The sequence below is a fragment of the Pteropus alecto genome, unplaced genomic scaffold (genome assembly GCF_000325575.1).
Source record: "Pteropus alecto unplaced genomic scaffold, ASM32557v1 scaffold7, whole genome shotgun sequence".
Classification (NCBI taxonomy): Eukaryota; Metazoa; Chordata; class Mammalia; order Chiroptera; family Pteropodidae; genus Pteropus; species Pteropus alecto.
This window is the reverse complement of record NW_006494614.1, coordinates 31857146-31873353: the sequence shown is the minus strand read 5'-3', so window position 1 is coordinate 31873353 and position 16208 is coordinate 31857146. Positions and strand designations below refer to the sequence as shown.

The 16208-nt window shown below is 33.7% G+C and overlaps 1 protein-coding gene across 1 annotated transcript in view; it reads left to right on the top strand.

Moving 5' to 3' along the window:
- The window catches only part of FAM83B (family with sequence similarity 83 member B), a 56074-nt gene extending 51207 nt beyond the window's left edge, over nucleotides 1–4867 (top strand). Inside the window, exon 4 of the mRNA XM_006926428.2 lies at nucleotides 2405–4867. Within this exon, the coding sequence (XP_006926490.1) occupies nucleotides 2405–4709 (2305 nt within the window). The 3' untranslated portion in view covers nucleotides 4710–4867. The remainder of the gene's footprint in view (nucleotides 1–2404) is intronic.
- The last annotated feature ends 11341 nt before the right edge of the window (nucleotides 4868–16208 follow it).

Genomic DNA, 16208 nt, shown 5'->3' with positions numbered 1-16208 from the left:
CAAGTGTGAGGGCATTTTAAAGCCTGGGAGATTTTCTCAATTATATCTTCTAACTCTTCTATCTTTCAATATTTTGCTATCAAATATTTTAAATATCTGCTACTTAACCATTTTCATAGCATCCTATTCATGTTTTATAGATGTACGTTCTCTTTATTTCTTTGAAGATATTAATTATAGTTTGTCTTTGTGTGTATTCAAAGGTATTCTTATTTGTGCATTTTCTATTTTCCTCCAGTTGCCTTTATTGTGTTTGATTTGGTTTCTGTTTTGCATCTAAGCTTTTAAGCTTTATAAGCTATCTTCTAAATGTGCTTCAAATATTTGCCTATCTTTTGCTATGTGTTGATATTTAAGAATGAGGAACAGTAAAGCTTATTGGAAATTATGCAGAAAATGCTTATCAGCAGTTAAGATCAAAGAAGAGTGATTGGCTGGAGTCCTGGACATTTTACAGGAAGATCTCTAAATGTCATTATAAATAGCTCTTTTATTTCTGGGAGTGGTCAGCGTTTCCAGAAAATAATCTCTCAGTTGAATATATCCTATTGAATGTCTTTCCATTACCTGAAATTATATTACAGTATTATTTCTGACTTAACCAAAGCATGGAACCTTTCCTAATCACACATCCACCACTACTATTATTTTCTGAGATTCTAAAGCTCAACACCTGGAGGTTATTTCTATTTTATAATCTATGCACACACTTTATGACATGCAGATATTCTGATTCTTCTTGTTACTGGCTCAACATTTTCACTTATTCCAATTTCTACTCTGATTTAGTCTCACATTACCTTATTCCAACTACCTTACTCATCATAGTAAAGGCAGTTTCTCATCTTTCAAGTCTGTACTACAAATAGCTACTAGAAAAAAAAAATCATTCTGCAAACATCTCCTTTTATTATAATTATCCAAATTTGAAAACAAATGCTACACAATCAAATTCTGCTTTGCTTTCAAGGTTTTCCCCACTAGTTCATCCATCTCTTATGAAGCTTCTTTCCTTCAGTTAAATATAATTTGTTTTCTGTGTTCAACCAATGCATGGCTATTATTACTCCCTTCCTTTTCTGTCTGAACTTCTGGGTATCTACTCTCTGTCAAAATATCACAAAACTCTCACTATCTCCAGGGATTTTCTCAAGTTAGATAGATGACTATTCATATCTTCAGTTAGACTGAATATTTCTTTAATGATTCACTTTTGTACCATTTTTTTTGTCAGCTGGTGGCTCATCTGTAAATACAGAGCACCTAGTAAATGTCCTACTAGTACCTTCCATTCAATAAGCATAATAAATAAAATTAAGCACATCAGAATAATTCTTGTTTTACACTGCTGTATATGATATTTTATGTATTTTACATTATTACTGTACAGTTTTAAAAATATTTTTATCTGCCTTCATTATTGTCTCTTCTGTATAAACAGTAAACTCCATTGTGGAGAATGTCTCTGGCTCTTTTTGTTTTAACCTGCATTGTATCATGTATATTATTTGATACATAGCATATTAGCAATTCATTCTTTTTTCATCTCAGTGACTCTATATGTTAATTATTTAGATTTTCAGACATCAGACTAAAGAGATTGGAAGTTCCACAAAGTACTATAAAGTAGCTACACATTTAATTTCCTAGAAATTGTACCTGTATTAAAAGATCTTAATTGGCATTCTGACTTGCATGGTTTGTAAGGATTAAATTTACCAATCCTCTGTACACTGAATGCAGTGAAGTATACCATTTAATGACTGAGGCTGCTGCTCAGAAATCCTCTGTTTACAACTCCCAGTATCCTAAATTTTACTTGTTGAGTAAGTCACAGACATAAGATACGTGTATCAGCACAGACCTGTCTTGCATTATAGCATGTTAGGACTTGTGAGAAATTGTAGTGATTATGCTGTCCACATCTTCATTTTGGACATGAGGAACACTGAGGCCCAAGCTCTTGTGGCAAGAGAACTCAGCAGAAGCTGGTTCTCTCAACTTTTCCTGTGATACTAGCTTGCCTCTACCTTGCTCAAATGCTATAATAAAATAGAATGTCACTTTTTTTTGCTGTATAAAAATCTTAGTAAGAAGAGATACAAAGTGCATAGCAGGCTTTCCTTTGGGCTTCTGGTAAGTAATGAAAGGAATTATAGATGGATTCACACCCTGGACTTGAGTTGCTTTGCTACTTAAAATATGAATATAGTCGTGGGGAAGCATGTGTATTACAAGCATGTAATGATTGGAGATGTTCTAAGTTATGGTAGCCATGGAAAACAAACAAAAAATATTCTTTTGTCAACAATAAATGAAAGTTTTCTCGGTAGAGCTATATATTGTGATTAATATTTTAACTTGGTAAACATAAAATTTTCCAATTTTGATTTTTTCTTTTCAGCTACATGTGGTCATTTGAAAAAGCTCACCTCAGCATGGTTCAGATAATCACAGGACAACTTGTTGAGTCCTTTGATGAAGAATTTAGAACTCTCTATGCCAGATCATGTGTCCCCATTTCATTCGCACAGGAAGAATCAGCAAGGGTGAAACAGAGCAAAGCTCTCTGGGAGAATGGAACTTACTACTACCAGCGCTCAGTTTCTTCATTAGCTTCTGTTTCCAGCCAAAGAAACCTTATTGGGAGACAAGACAAAATTCATAAACTAGATCCTAATTACTTCAAAAACAGAGGGATATATACTCGAAATGAACATGACAAATATAACATAAGAAATCATGGATACAAACCTCATTTTGCTCCAAACTTTAATGGTCCAAATACAATCCGTCCATATCAACCCAGTCAGATAAGTGAAAATTGGAAGAGGCATAGTTATGCTGGGGAACAGCCAGAAACAGCACCATACCAACTGTTGAACAGGGCTCTGAATCGACCCATCAATCCTCCCGGTAATTGGAAAAAGCCTTCAGATAGTCTTAGTGTGGCATCCTCATCACGGGGAGGCTATGCAAGCCACCAAAACACACCTGCCCAGAGTTTTGCCAATCGGCTTGCCCAGAGGAAAACAACACAACTTGCAGAAAGGAATTCAAATATGCGGAGGTCTTTTAATGGGACAGATAATCATATTCGCTTTTTGCAACAGCGAATGCCAACCTTTGAAAATACCACAAAATCGTTCTTACGTAACTGGAGAATTGAATCCTACTTAAATGATCATTCAGAAGCTGCACCTGATTCAAATGGATCGGCTCTAGGTGACCGGTTTGAGAGCTATGATAGTTCTGAGAATTTGAAAGCCAATGCTCTTTATACACATTCACGGCTTCGCTCCTCTTTTGTGTTTAAACCAACTTTACCTGAGCAGCAGGAAGTTAACAGTTGTACCGATGGCTCCTCCAATTCAACTATCATTGGTTCCCAGGGGAGTGACACACCTAAAGAGGTCCCAGACACCCCTACGAGTGAAGAGCATTTGACAGACAAACCGTTGCCAGAATCAATCCCCAAGCTGCCATCACAATCGGAGACACCAAAAATGCACACCTTGCAGGTTCCCGAAGAACACGCAGCAGTCTTAAAGCAAACCACCAGTGGCCATACAGAGTCAAACAACTATCTGTATACAAATTTGTGTGTAAATAAGCAGACAGAAAATCTAAAAAATCAACAAAATGAGAATCTACTTAAAAGGAGAAGTTTCCCACTCTTTGACCACTCAAAAACCAATTTAGATCATGGGAATAGTAAGCATTATGTATATAGTACACTTACCAGAAATCGAATTAGACAACCAGAAAAACCCAAAGAAGATTTGCTGAAAAGTTCTAAAAGCATGCACAATGTGACCAATAGCGAGGAAGAGGAGGAGGTTATCAAGAGGGACCCTCCGAGTGGCACTACTACCAAGTCAGTTTCCATTGCTGCTTTGCTTGATGTGAATAAAGAGGAACCTAACAAAGAACTCACTTCAAAGAAGGAAATTAAGGGTTCCCCGAGCTTTTTGAAAAAGGGGTCTCAGAAATTAAGGTCATTACTTAGCCTTACTCCAGAAAAGAAAGAAAATCTGTCCAAAAATAAAGGATCTGCATTTTACAGAATGTGTAGTAGTTCTGACACTTTAGTTTCTGAGACTGAAGAAAATCCAAAACCAAAAAAGTCAGAGCCAAAAGTTGATTCATCTCCTAGGAGAAAACGTTCTTCCTCATCAAACTCTCAAAGCAGCATTCACAAGAGTAAGGAAGATGTAGCAGTTAGCTCATCCCAGGGGATAAATTCTCCATCTGATGAAAGTAATAGAATAATACCTTCTCCAAGTCCAGTTGAAAGGAAATTCTTGGAAAGGGCAGGGGATGCCTCTGCCCCAAGATTTAACACCGAACAAATCCAATACCGAGATTCGAAGGAGTTTAATGCAGTTGGTGCTCCTGAAAGAAAACCAGTTTCTTCTCCAAGATCAAAGCCCAATGAGCTTCTAAGATCTCAGTCAACTGACCGGCGCATTTATAGTCGTTTTGAGCCATTTTGTAAGATCGAGAACTCTATTCACCCAGTGAGCAACATGCCAAATACCAGTATACACCGCCCAGAAATAAAATCCACGACTATGGGCAATAGTTATGGTAGGTCCAGCCCAATGCTTAATTATAACACTAATGTTTATCACTCATATCAGCCAAATGAAAACAAGTTTCGAGGATTTATGCAGAAGTTTGGAAACTTCATACACAAAAATAAATGAAATACTATAACTGCAAATAGATATTAAAATGCAAAATGAATGTGGCTATAGATATTTATCCAGAGAACATTGTGGATAGTTTTTATAACATGACAGTGAATTTCTGTAGGGGCAGAATGTTGGTTATGATGTATATGTTTACCAACATACTATGTACTGTAAAGTTATTGTTCTGTGTGATAAAGTTAGTTGTTTAATTATACACAACTAGATGGAATGTCTCTATAAACACATGATTTTTAAATGGTAATGGTAAAAAAATGTAATTTAATTGTTTTCTTCAGACCAAAGATCTCCTTAAGTCTTAAATAGAAACGTCAGTGGAGAGATGGTATATGAATTTTAACCATTTATTCCAAAAAATATTTTTTAAAAAAGGATCCTAATACTATCATAAGTTCTTTATATGTCTCTACGGGATTTTCATATCTTCAAAGTAAGAGAAAATAAGACAAAACCTTTTCGTTTTTAATTGCCTTTGAATTCTACAGGTTAACTTGTTATATTTTATTAATGTTTTATTTTCCTGTGGAGTATATACAACTGGTTGGGGAGCAATGGTACAATTTTAAACTATATAGCTCAGCATATTTTTTTTTATTTTGCCTGAGGGTGTTTGCAAAGTATCAGCCTCATGTAGCACAGGTACATCACAGGAATTTGTTTTTCTTATCCTTTGAAAACCATACCAGATGTGCTTTGCTCTACTCATTCAGAGAGCCTGTACTTCACTCACTTGTCAGGTGCTGACCATTCATAGTCATTTCTTCCTTCAAACATATAGTAACCTAGCAGGAATTTGGAAAACCTAAATTATTCCTCTCCATTTTCTAATATAAAAAAACTTTTAGAAATGTAAATTTCTACATTTTTATCTTAGATTAGTATGACAATGCTTATGTGTTTTGCTTGCAAAAGTCTTTGGGTTTTTTTTGTTTGTTTGTTTTTTATGTTGTGCCAAATACAGTGTGACAGGACAATGTTTTCATAAGCGTGCCATGATGAAAATGAGGAGAAGTGATACCTGGGTTATTCTCCCATGACTCCATGGGGCTCGATTTGTAGGTTTTAAGTCTTCCTATATCTTAATTTGATGATGATACTAAAATCATAAGATACTCTTTGCCTTTCTTAGACTAATAAATAAAAGCTCTATATCCATTAAAGAAACTTTAACTTGGCTTAACTTCATCCACAAAGGACAAAATTCAAGAAACAGTGCATCATTTGGAAAGTGGAAAGTGTTCCTACAAACTTTAAATATAGTATTTAACATCTTATAAGTTGCTGCATGGGGCAATATTTTGTTGTTTTAAAAATCCAAGATACAATTAAATATTAATGTGTGTCATTAATCCAAATAATGGCATTAAGTATCTATGTCATTTAAATAATTTTTCATAGTATTTTAAATCTAGTCTAAGAAACATGATGGGAGAAAACATGACAGTAGGGAAAAGAAAACTTTACATTTATTGAACACTTACTCTAGATCAGGTCTTGAACCTAAACCTAAAGTCACCACAATATTTTGTGAGTACCGTTGCCCTCATTATTTATAGATGGCTGAAGTGATAGAGACATTGACATTCAGACAGGTAATGCACCAAGTCACATAGCTAATAATTAATGGTACTAAAGTGTCTATCACATTTATTTGCATCATAATACCTCTTAAATATGTTCAAATCCCGCCTTGCCCAAACTGTTGGGATTAAATGAAGAACGTTTATAATTCCTGACTTAACAGCAATCGACTAAAAAAGGTTTAGTTGAATTCCACCAGACAACAGAGACACACAGGGCTTATAGTAATCATAGTAGGCGAGATCAGGGAATTAAGATTGGTTTCTGAATGTAACCTAGCAGGCCTGTTTTAATTACTAGGCAGCCATTTTGATCCTCCTTCGGTTGACCTGTAATAGAGAAAGGAAAAAGGTACCCTTAGTGAGTTGTAAGCTGCTTCTGTGCTAGAGGAAGACTTCCATTAGGGTAAGAAGCTAGGCAGAGAATGGAACTCAGTGTTAAATATATTATCTTGTTAAATATTCACAATAACCCTGTGAAGTAAATACCTCCACTTGGCAAATAAGAAGGTAGCCTCAAAAAAGTTACATAACTTTTCAAGAGTTATACAGCTCTGAATTAGTAGAACTGGGGTTTAAACACAAAAGCCTGTATTTTTAATGCTATACCATACCATACCTTGCTGGTGTCTTATTCTTCTATGCTTGAGGAAACTTCTTTGAAAGTAGTCACTCTCTTTTGCTCTCTACAAGTTGCAGAAATATAACAGTAGCTGTGCAGCAATAGCGTTTTATAAATACATCCGGAATAGAATATTCAGTTTCACATCATTCATAAAAGTAGGTTTTAAAACTCTCATTATAACCTAGGGAATTCCCAAATATTATAGCGTGTGGTTTTATTGTTTTGGTAATCTGAGTGTAATAGACTGAAAGGTTTTCACAATTCCTAACAATTAATACAATATAAAAATAAAAAATAACAATATAAAAATAAAACTTAAAGGAGAACAATTATTTTTCTCAGTAAGGTAGCCTAGTACATTTATAAAAACTTTGAATTAAAAAAAAAACTCTTTAAAATGTGTATTTTATTATAATCAGATAAGAAATTCAGTTGTAATAAGAAAATTTTCTAATTGTTAGTGTATTACTTTTTAGTCAGGAAAATGTATGATCTTCATAGATTAGTGTCAGATTATTTTAAAAAAAAAAACACTAGATGAGTGAGAGAGAGTAAATGACAGAGATTTTTAATTTTGCTATTCAAAAAATTTACTTCTATAATCTGAGCCATAGTCCTTACTTGAGAACTCACAGTTAACCAAAACAGATTTCTTTAATATAGTAACCATTCTTTGTGTTATATGGGACATCTTTCAGAGTTAAGGGGATTGTGGGCTAATTGTCATTAGGTAGCTCTGAAATCCAAAGTCTTGAAAATTTAAAGCAGTGTAACTTCAAAGCTGAAATTACATGAAGATTAGAGTTTAAATCATGTTTAATTATAAGCAAAAGTGTGTTGCCTTTTTGAACAGCAACTGTCATCATTTCTGAAAGCATACATAGCTTTTAAAAAATTCCTGAGTTCTTCCTCTCCCTAGTGAAATTAGGAAGTGCAGTGTGCCTTATTTTGTCCACTTATGTTGAGTAGGTTAGGCTTTTGCAAGGCAGGTTTATCCTCCTCTATCTTTTTTCTTTGATTATTTTATATTTTTTTCCCTCCAGAAATATCTCCATGTCAGAATCTGTACATAGTAACTTTCCAAAGCTTCTGTGGCTGAGAAACTCCTCAAGGTTAAAACTGAGTAAGCACATACTACTTCAAATAATTTTCTCAGAGTTTAAGTTTTAAACAGACACTCCAAATTTCATGGATGTATTTATTTCAAGCAATACACATTTTCGTTTCCTCCCAAATTAATGTTGGTGGAAAGATAATGTCAAGTAAACATACTTTTGTAGTAAAGTTCGGTGAGGTAATTTTTACTCTCTACATAGTACATTAGTTTGTAAGCAGAAACTCAAAAAATATAGGCATAATTTCAAAATCGTTCTAGGCAGATAGGTTTAGAATAGTTTAAGTGCCTGTATTCTGAACACATTGATATCCATCTTTTAAAACAATTGGAATTACCCCCAATTCTGATGTGATGTACTGAGGTATGGTTACGTTTTGGTAGTCTCATTTGTGGAAGCAAATATCTTGTTTAATCAAGATGACATCTAGTGTGATCTAAGCAGGAAGAAGGTTGAACTCTGACTTCATTCAACTTTAACTTTTCTCAAGATTATCCAGTTATTCAACTATTATTCCAGAGCTATTTGCCTTTCGTGAATATCAGTTGATTCTTAATGTGTCTATGGCTAAGGGATATAAAGTAGAATCATTGTTTCACGGTAACTATGTGTGATGCTGTTTTTTAAAAAAATGTTTATTATAATATTCAGTTTGGTTCTCGAATATTTAAAATAAAAAGAATGAAATTATAAACCAAAAAGTCAATTTTTTACAATCAATGTTAGAAAAAATATTCTTCCAAATTAACTCTTGTTTTAGATTTAATAAGTAAATATTAAATAATTTTGTACAAACATCAATATATTGTAAGTTGTTTTATTTTTATCGTCATACCCTGGATTTTTCCATATAAGCTCATGTTTTCACTAAGTTATTACATAATGAATTTAGATTTTTACACATTTTAAGTATTTCTCTATAAATTTTAAGACTATGTCTTAAATACTCTAAGATTTATTTGATTATCAGTTATATTTTATATAATAATTTGTATTTGATATCCAGTGACAATATTCTTCCCTTAATATCATGTACACTCACTATCTTCATTTCTATTTCTGGATTATAGTAGTTATTATAAGTAACTTGCGACTTTGAAAAATAAAGAATTAAAAATTGGTAGCTGAGTTTTGTATAACTGTGGCATTTAATTTGAGTAAAATATTCTAAAGGAAATTTATATTAGATTAATTAGTGATATTAACCAAACTCTGAAAGTTATTTAAAACTTAAAATGCATTTTCCTTAGGAAAAAAAAAAAATTATCTTATATTGTAGATTAAGATACAATTAGAATTCTGTGTATTGAAAATTAAATGGTGTTTTTGTAAAGACAAATCTGATTTTTAGGTAGGTAAGTATAGTTTAAACAAGTTAAAAACAGTTTTTGATTTTTTTACTTATCGTACATGCCAATGTTTAAGAAAAACCTGGTTTGGTGGGAGAGTAAGGGAAACATAAGCTTTTACTTTTGTGGCCATCCTAATGGAAACTTTTGAATAGGCTCAATTGATTGAAGGAGTCAAAGATCACCCTGAGTAATTGGACTAGATAAAGATAGAAGGGCATTAAAAGAAATAAGTGTGTACCTACCTGCCTGGGAAAAGAATCACGCGAGGTGGAATTACCTGAACTAAAAGCAGTAAGAAACAAAAGTAAGGGATATATAGAGAAAACTCTTGAGTTAAAGAAAAGTGTACGTGTCAAATTGGACTTTTCTCCCATAGTAATTGGTTTTAACAATCTAGCTCATTTAACACTCCTACTGGGAACCTACTTTGTTCAAAGTATGCAGATTATAGTAGACTTTTGATGTAAGAGAAAAAGAGAATTTCTTGAATAATCAGAAGCTGTGGCAAGTTTTCATGTGTTCTAAGACTAGCCCAAACTAACAGAAAAAAATGTGTATGCTACTTGAAGGCTCTTTGTTCAAACTGTGCCTCGATGTACTCTTAGTGCCTGGCAAAGGGTGCACATAAAAGATGCCTGATACTTTAAGTGTAAACCCAGTCATTTCCTTAACTAGAGTTAAGTAAATATACCATTAATACCCATACATTAAAATGTGCATTTTATAATTATCTGAATAGCTATTTGTATTAAGTGGCATGAATAGGTCTATGCAGCAGGGGGTCTGAATTTAAATTTCAGCCACATTTACCCTAGGTTAATAAATTTTTTTGAAGGAAAGAAAACCCCTGACGAATTCATCCTAAAGGAAAATGGAATAGAGCTGTTCAAATTTAGTTCAAAAGCAATTGGCACACAAAGGAAGAAAGTTGTGACTTGCGTTAGTTATTTAGATTGTCAACTAATGTGGATTAAATATGTGAGACTGCGAGGGAAGAATGGCTTCCCTAAAGTTGCCATGGATGGTGCATAGAGAGAGTCAGGTGTCGGCTGCCACCATGGCTACCCTCACTATGGCCCTCAGCACAGTCTCCAGTTTTCAACAACAGCCTCTCTGATAATGTTGGAAGGTTATAGCAATGAGTGCAGACTCTTTGCCGGGCAGCCATTAGGCACATTGATCACTTTTACCATGGGCAATAATTGACAATATTACCACAGTGGGCCAGAGCAGGAAAGCATAGATGGCATGAGGTACCCAAGTGGGTAAATCCCTTTAGAGACTCCTAGAACATATATGACAGGAAATTAGTGGGTTCTGAAATTCCACCAGAACAGATTTGATGGAAGCTTACTGTTCCTTTATTCTTACTGAGCTAGAATGGCTTTGAAATACAAGTCACATCTATAACATATTCACAACAAAAACACAAAAGTGACGAAATTCACAAAGTTGACAGAACAAACTCTACTGTTTCACTTTCCTTAGGAAGAGGTAAATGGGGCAGGGACCCCAACAGCCCCCAAAATAACAAATTTTGATCAGGGATTTACTTTAGAAAACAATTTTCAGGGCATATCCTGATACTAGTACGATTTGTCTCTAAATTTATTTTTTCTAGCTATAGGAATAAAGATTGTTAATGATTCTTATGTGTCTCAATCATCAGGCAACTTCAATTAGCTTTAGCAGACTATTTTAGAAAGTTCTTTTGTTTTTGTTTGTGTATTTTTGACTTATTTGGTTGTTTACAAACTACCAAAATTTTTTTAGTTAACTGCTAAAGTTAAATAAATTAGATACTCATTAAATTAAAATGTGTTCTAGTTAATGAGGGTCTACCATAAATCTCAGCATTATGTTGTGTTTCCATAAAGGAGAAGTCTAAAATACTTGAAGTTTGATTTCTTATTTTTCTCCCCCATACAGAATATAATACTGCAGTTTTAAAAACATAAAATTCTGGTACATATTTTGCTAACTCGAATATGAAAAAATATATATTGAGCTTTGCAAAACATTTTTTTAAAGTGTTTTTATAATTCAAAATTAATATTATATGCTTTCGCAGTGCTTGGCACAGGAACAGGACTGTGAGTAAGCACAAATTTCATTTGATTTTCAGAGGAAAGACATGAGAGAGATATTTTGCATTCTAATCATGATAAGATGAAAGACATTGTTTTAAAATAAAAGATAAAAATAGATGGAAGAGCAGAGAGCAACTGGAAAGCTGAATGTTACGTCGATCTTCTGACAAAGCACTTTTGAAATTAAACTTTGTGCTCAACTTCCTTCACATTAAATGAAAATGATAGTATTTTGTACTTTATAAGACTATGTATATTAAAGAAAGGCACAAGGTAAATATTAGCGTAGTTGGATTATCATCACCCAAGCATTACTTTGAATGTTTCTTACTTGGCTAAAGAATGTGATAAATTCTTTGTAGTTCTCTCCAGTGAACTCAAAGTTTGACAAGGAGATTGCTTTCCTGATGCTGGGAATTAAAACTGTAAGTGTGTGAGGGTAAAATATGTTTCTAAATGTCATCTAACTTAAAATGTTTTTGAGTGAGTTCCAAGAAGTTGAAGACCAGAGGTCAGAGATTGGCTAGCGTAGGGTGCCTCGGAGGCAGAGTACGCCCCCCAGCGGTCAGATGCTGCTCCCAGCGCCATCTGGACGGCACGTGCTCTAGCGCAGAGTCCGGAAGATGTGCATGGAGGAACAAGTGTTCCCTCCTTCAAAAATGGCAGAATCTCATCTACTCTTCTTGGAATGCTAAAGACAATAGTTTAAGAGATTTCTTAATGTTTAGTGAACCTAGGAAGTTAGTTTTAAGTTATCTTTGTCTCATGTGAGGGGATCCCAAGAATGTTTGGGATTCTGAGAGACCACCTACCACAAGAGCAACATCCCCCTCATTTGGCCAATGGTAAAAGGTGTGTTTAAAGTGTGGCCACCAGGCTTCATTCTTCTACACAATAAATTATATATTTTTAGATGTTACAAACTTTTCTATATCAGGCTCATGTTGACATCCAAATCCATGGAAATTTTTGTTGTTGTTGTTGTTGTTTAAATAATATTATGCCATATATAATCACCAGAAACTATAGTTCATTTTTTTCAAATACTTAAATTATTTTCTTTTCTACATCTGAATGTTATTTGTCGTATCTCCCTATGTCAGAGCAATAAAGAGATAGAACAAGTTGGGATTCTGATTCAATATGCGTAATATTAAATTACCTAGCAACATCAAACAGCCTTTCACATTCTAGAGTACAAGACTCAAGGGTTATCAGGTACATTTGTGGAAATTATTTATATATATAAGAACAATTACAGAAGTCTAGAGATTATAACACAATGTATAATTTACACATTCATCTTTATCAAGCCTTTTGGTTCTTAAATGTAGTACTATAGATGAATACCTATTAAACCATCCCCAAACTGTTATGTTTGTCACCTTTTGCATGTCTGGATGACTTATTAATATCAAGAACTTAGTGGTACCAGTTGTTCATTACTTAATACATTTATTTGATTAGGTAAAATTGGTTTGAAGCTTGAAATAGTATCAATATATAGGAGGTGACAGTAAAAAAGGTGGTTCAATGGGACTGCATAGTATTCAACTTTATCATTAAGCTGAATGCTGCCATATAAAAAATATTTATTTTGAGTAAATGGCACCATCTCAGGAGGCCTAGCTTGTACCACAGAAAATAAGATTGAAAATTACCTTGGTAAATAGAAAAGTAAAAACAGAATAGCATTCAGTTTTTAAAAATTCAGAAAAATAGGCTATACAAATATAAACTAAGGAGGGACTTTGGTTGCCTGGAAAGTATATGAAACTGAACATTTCTTTGTGGTTGCAAAGCTAAAGAATGATCAGTATGTAATGCTAGAAAATCCAGTAAAACAAGAATACAGATGTTTACACTCAGAGTGGAACGTAGGGAAGAATGTATCTTCAAGAGGACTATCTTTTTATACCAGGGTTAAGTAAGGACTTAACACACTAGAACTCGATTTTAAAAACATACCGTTGATATATAATTTATTCAGATTAAATTTAAATAACTAATAAATTATAAGATATACTTGTATACATTTTACTATTTGGAGCTAGGTAAAAAAAAACAAAATAGAAATGGGAAGGTGTTCTCGATTGGTGATTCTGTGCTTTACTAGAGTGTACTAAGGACTCACAGGCTCTGCAGTTATTTTTATATAAAGCTTTCTGAATAGACAAATATTAGCTTATTAAAGTCCAGTTAATAAATTTAAACTTAATCAACATTAATTATCCATTTAAAAATGTCTGCTGCAGAGGTCAAGAGATGTACAATAGGGACAGCTACACAATAGATCAACACTAATTACACTGGTATTAATAGCTAGTATTTATTGCAAGCTTATAGTGTACATGGTATTTGAAATGCATTATTTTAACTGATAGAAATATTTTATGGGCTAAGTTCTACTATCCTCAATTACCCAATTAGGAAACTGAAGCTCACAGAACTTTGTTAGTGGTCTCAAAAGATTAGGTGCTAGTAAATGGTAGAATCAGAATTTGAATTAAGACCAATAGATTTCAAAGTCTATAAAAGAAAATATATTATGTTTAGAACTGACTCATCTTTCATTGGATTAATTTACTGTAGTTCAAAACACATTGCATGCCCATTAGTGTCTTAACCACAAAGTCTGTTCAGACCGGATTTATAATCACAAATTAGAATAAAGAATCACATCTATCTATCCACCTCAGCAAAATTAATTTGTGGGGCATAGATACAAAATGTGATTCCTAGAACAGTGCTCTGCATGTACTAAATGTCTAATAAGTATTAGAGACAGGGAAAAAAGAGGAACATTCTTGGATGTTGTGACTGTACCTAGAAGGAAAATAATGCTGAAAAATGTGTTTAGATTGGGCGTATGCTTCAATGCTCCTAGTATTATATCTCGTAGCTTCCTTGCCTTGAGATTTGAAAGTTCTTTTCAGTTCTAACTTTTTTACTTCTCTCTGAAGTTCCCCTTCTTATCTACTTTCTCCTGAAAGTAAATTTCTTCACTGCATGTTTATCTAATCTTTGCCTTTTCAAAAGATCAAAGAAAATCAGATATTAACAGTTAGGACAGGTTTTCATTAGTTTTACACAAGAAATTGTGTAGCACATAATAGTTTCCCTGTGTCTGTAAAACAAAAGCACACCTCATTCCTTATAATGTGCATTTCCATGATTAAATGTTTTCTTTACTTTAAGTCAATGTTTTTTCATGAACCCCTTGTAGCAGGAAATGGAAATACCTTTTAAAGGTTCAGTACCTGTCTTCATAGAGTTTACAAAATGTTGAAACTGGCAGAATGAATCAAGTAAATAAACAGCAATAATGAAACACCAAAAGTACAACAAGAGACTTGCAGACGAAGTACTAAGGTGGCTCAGAAAAAAGAAGAAACACGTGCTCCATTTACTACATTAAAATAGTTTAATTTTGAAGCAAGCTTTGTCCAGAAAATGAGTCAAGACACTCAAACTAAAAAGACAGTTTTAGAATATCTTATCATTTTAATATTTTTATTTAAAGCCTAATTTTTATAGCAGTTTTAGGTTTATGAGAAAATTACAGAGATTTTTCTTAGGTCCCTTCCCCTCACACAGGCATATGTCCTCATTATCAACATCACTCACTAGAATGATATCATTTCGTTTTGGTTCTTTCTTAGGATTTCCATCTCCCTGTTTACATTGTTCATGTATTATTGCATACTGTGTGCTTTATCCATTAGATTTCTTAGAATATTAATCAGAGTTGTTTTGTATGCTCTGTCTGATAATTCCAATATCCCTGCCATGTCTAGTTATAATGCTTGCTCAGTCTCTTGTGGTTTTTTTTGCTTTTTGGTGTGCATTATATATATTTTTTTCTTTTTTTACAGGGAACATGATGTAATAAGTAAAAGGAATTTCTGTAAATAAGCCTTTGGTAATGTGGTATTGAGGTGTGGAGGAGAGAGAAAGCATTCCATGGTCCTACGATTAGGTCTCAGACTTTTAGTTAGCCTATGCCTCTAGACTATGAACTTCACAAGTGTTTCGCATTCCCCTACCGGGCCCAGAATAAGACAGGATGGCTAGAATGGGCTGGATTTGGGTATTTCCCTTACCCAAGTTTTTTTTAAGGTTTAGTCTCTGGTTAATCAGTTTCTCCTGAGGGCAGTTCTTGTTTAAGTAAAATAGAGTGCTGTATTCTTTTCTCCTCTTCCTTGGGAATGTTACTGAGTTCCTTTAGGTAAATCTCAATATGTGGGGTCCTCCATCTGACTGGGTCCCTTGAAGTTTTTAATTATCAAGAGATGCTCACACTGAATCTCCAGGAATTCTTCAATTTCAGTTCAGATATTTCTACTCCGGTACTTTCCACAGCAATTTCTGTTTGTGAGCTCTGCTCCGGTAAACCATGACTCCCTGTATTCATCTGTGTGTCTCTCCAATCTTCAGGACAGTGTTTTTCCCATTGCCTTCTTCTCTCTTATGGATTCAAGAGAGTTATTGATTTTTCAGTGTCTGTAGCTTTTTGCCTATTGTTAGGATAGAATGACCAGTTCTAAGCTCCTTACAAAAGGAAATGGAAATAGGAAGTCTGAATCTAATTTTTAGCAAGTATATTACCCTTTATAGTTTTCTAAACTTATGTCCATTCTTCTTACCTAGAGGTTTTTTGGTTTTTTTTCAAATCTTATCTCTTGTACTTCTCCACTTAAGGTAAACAGTAATCTTACAAACAGTGCTCTT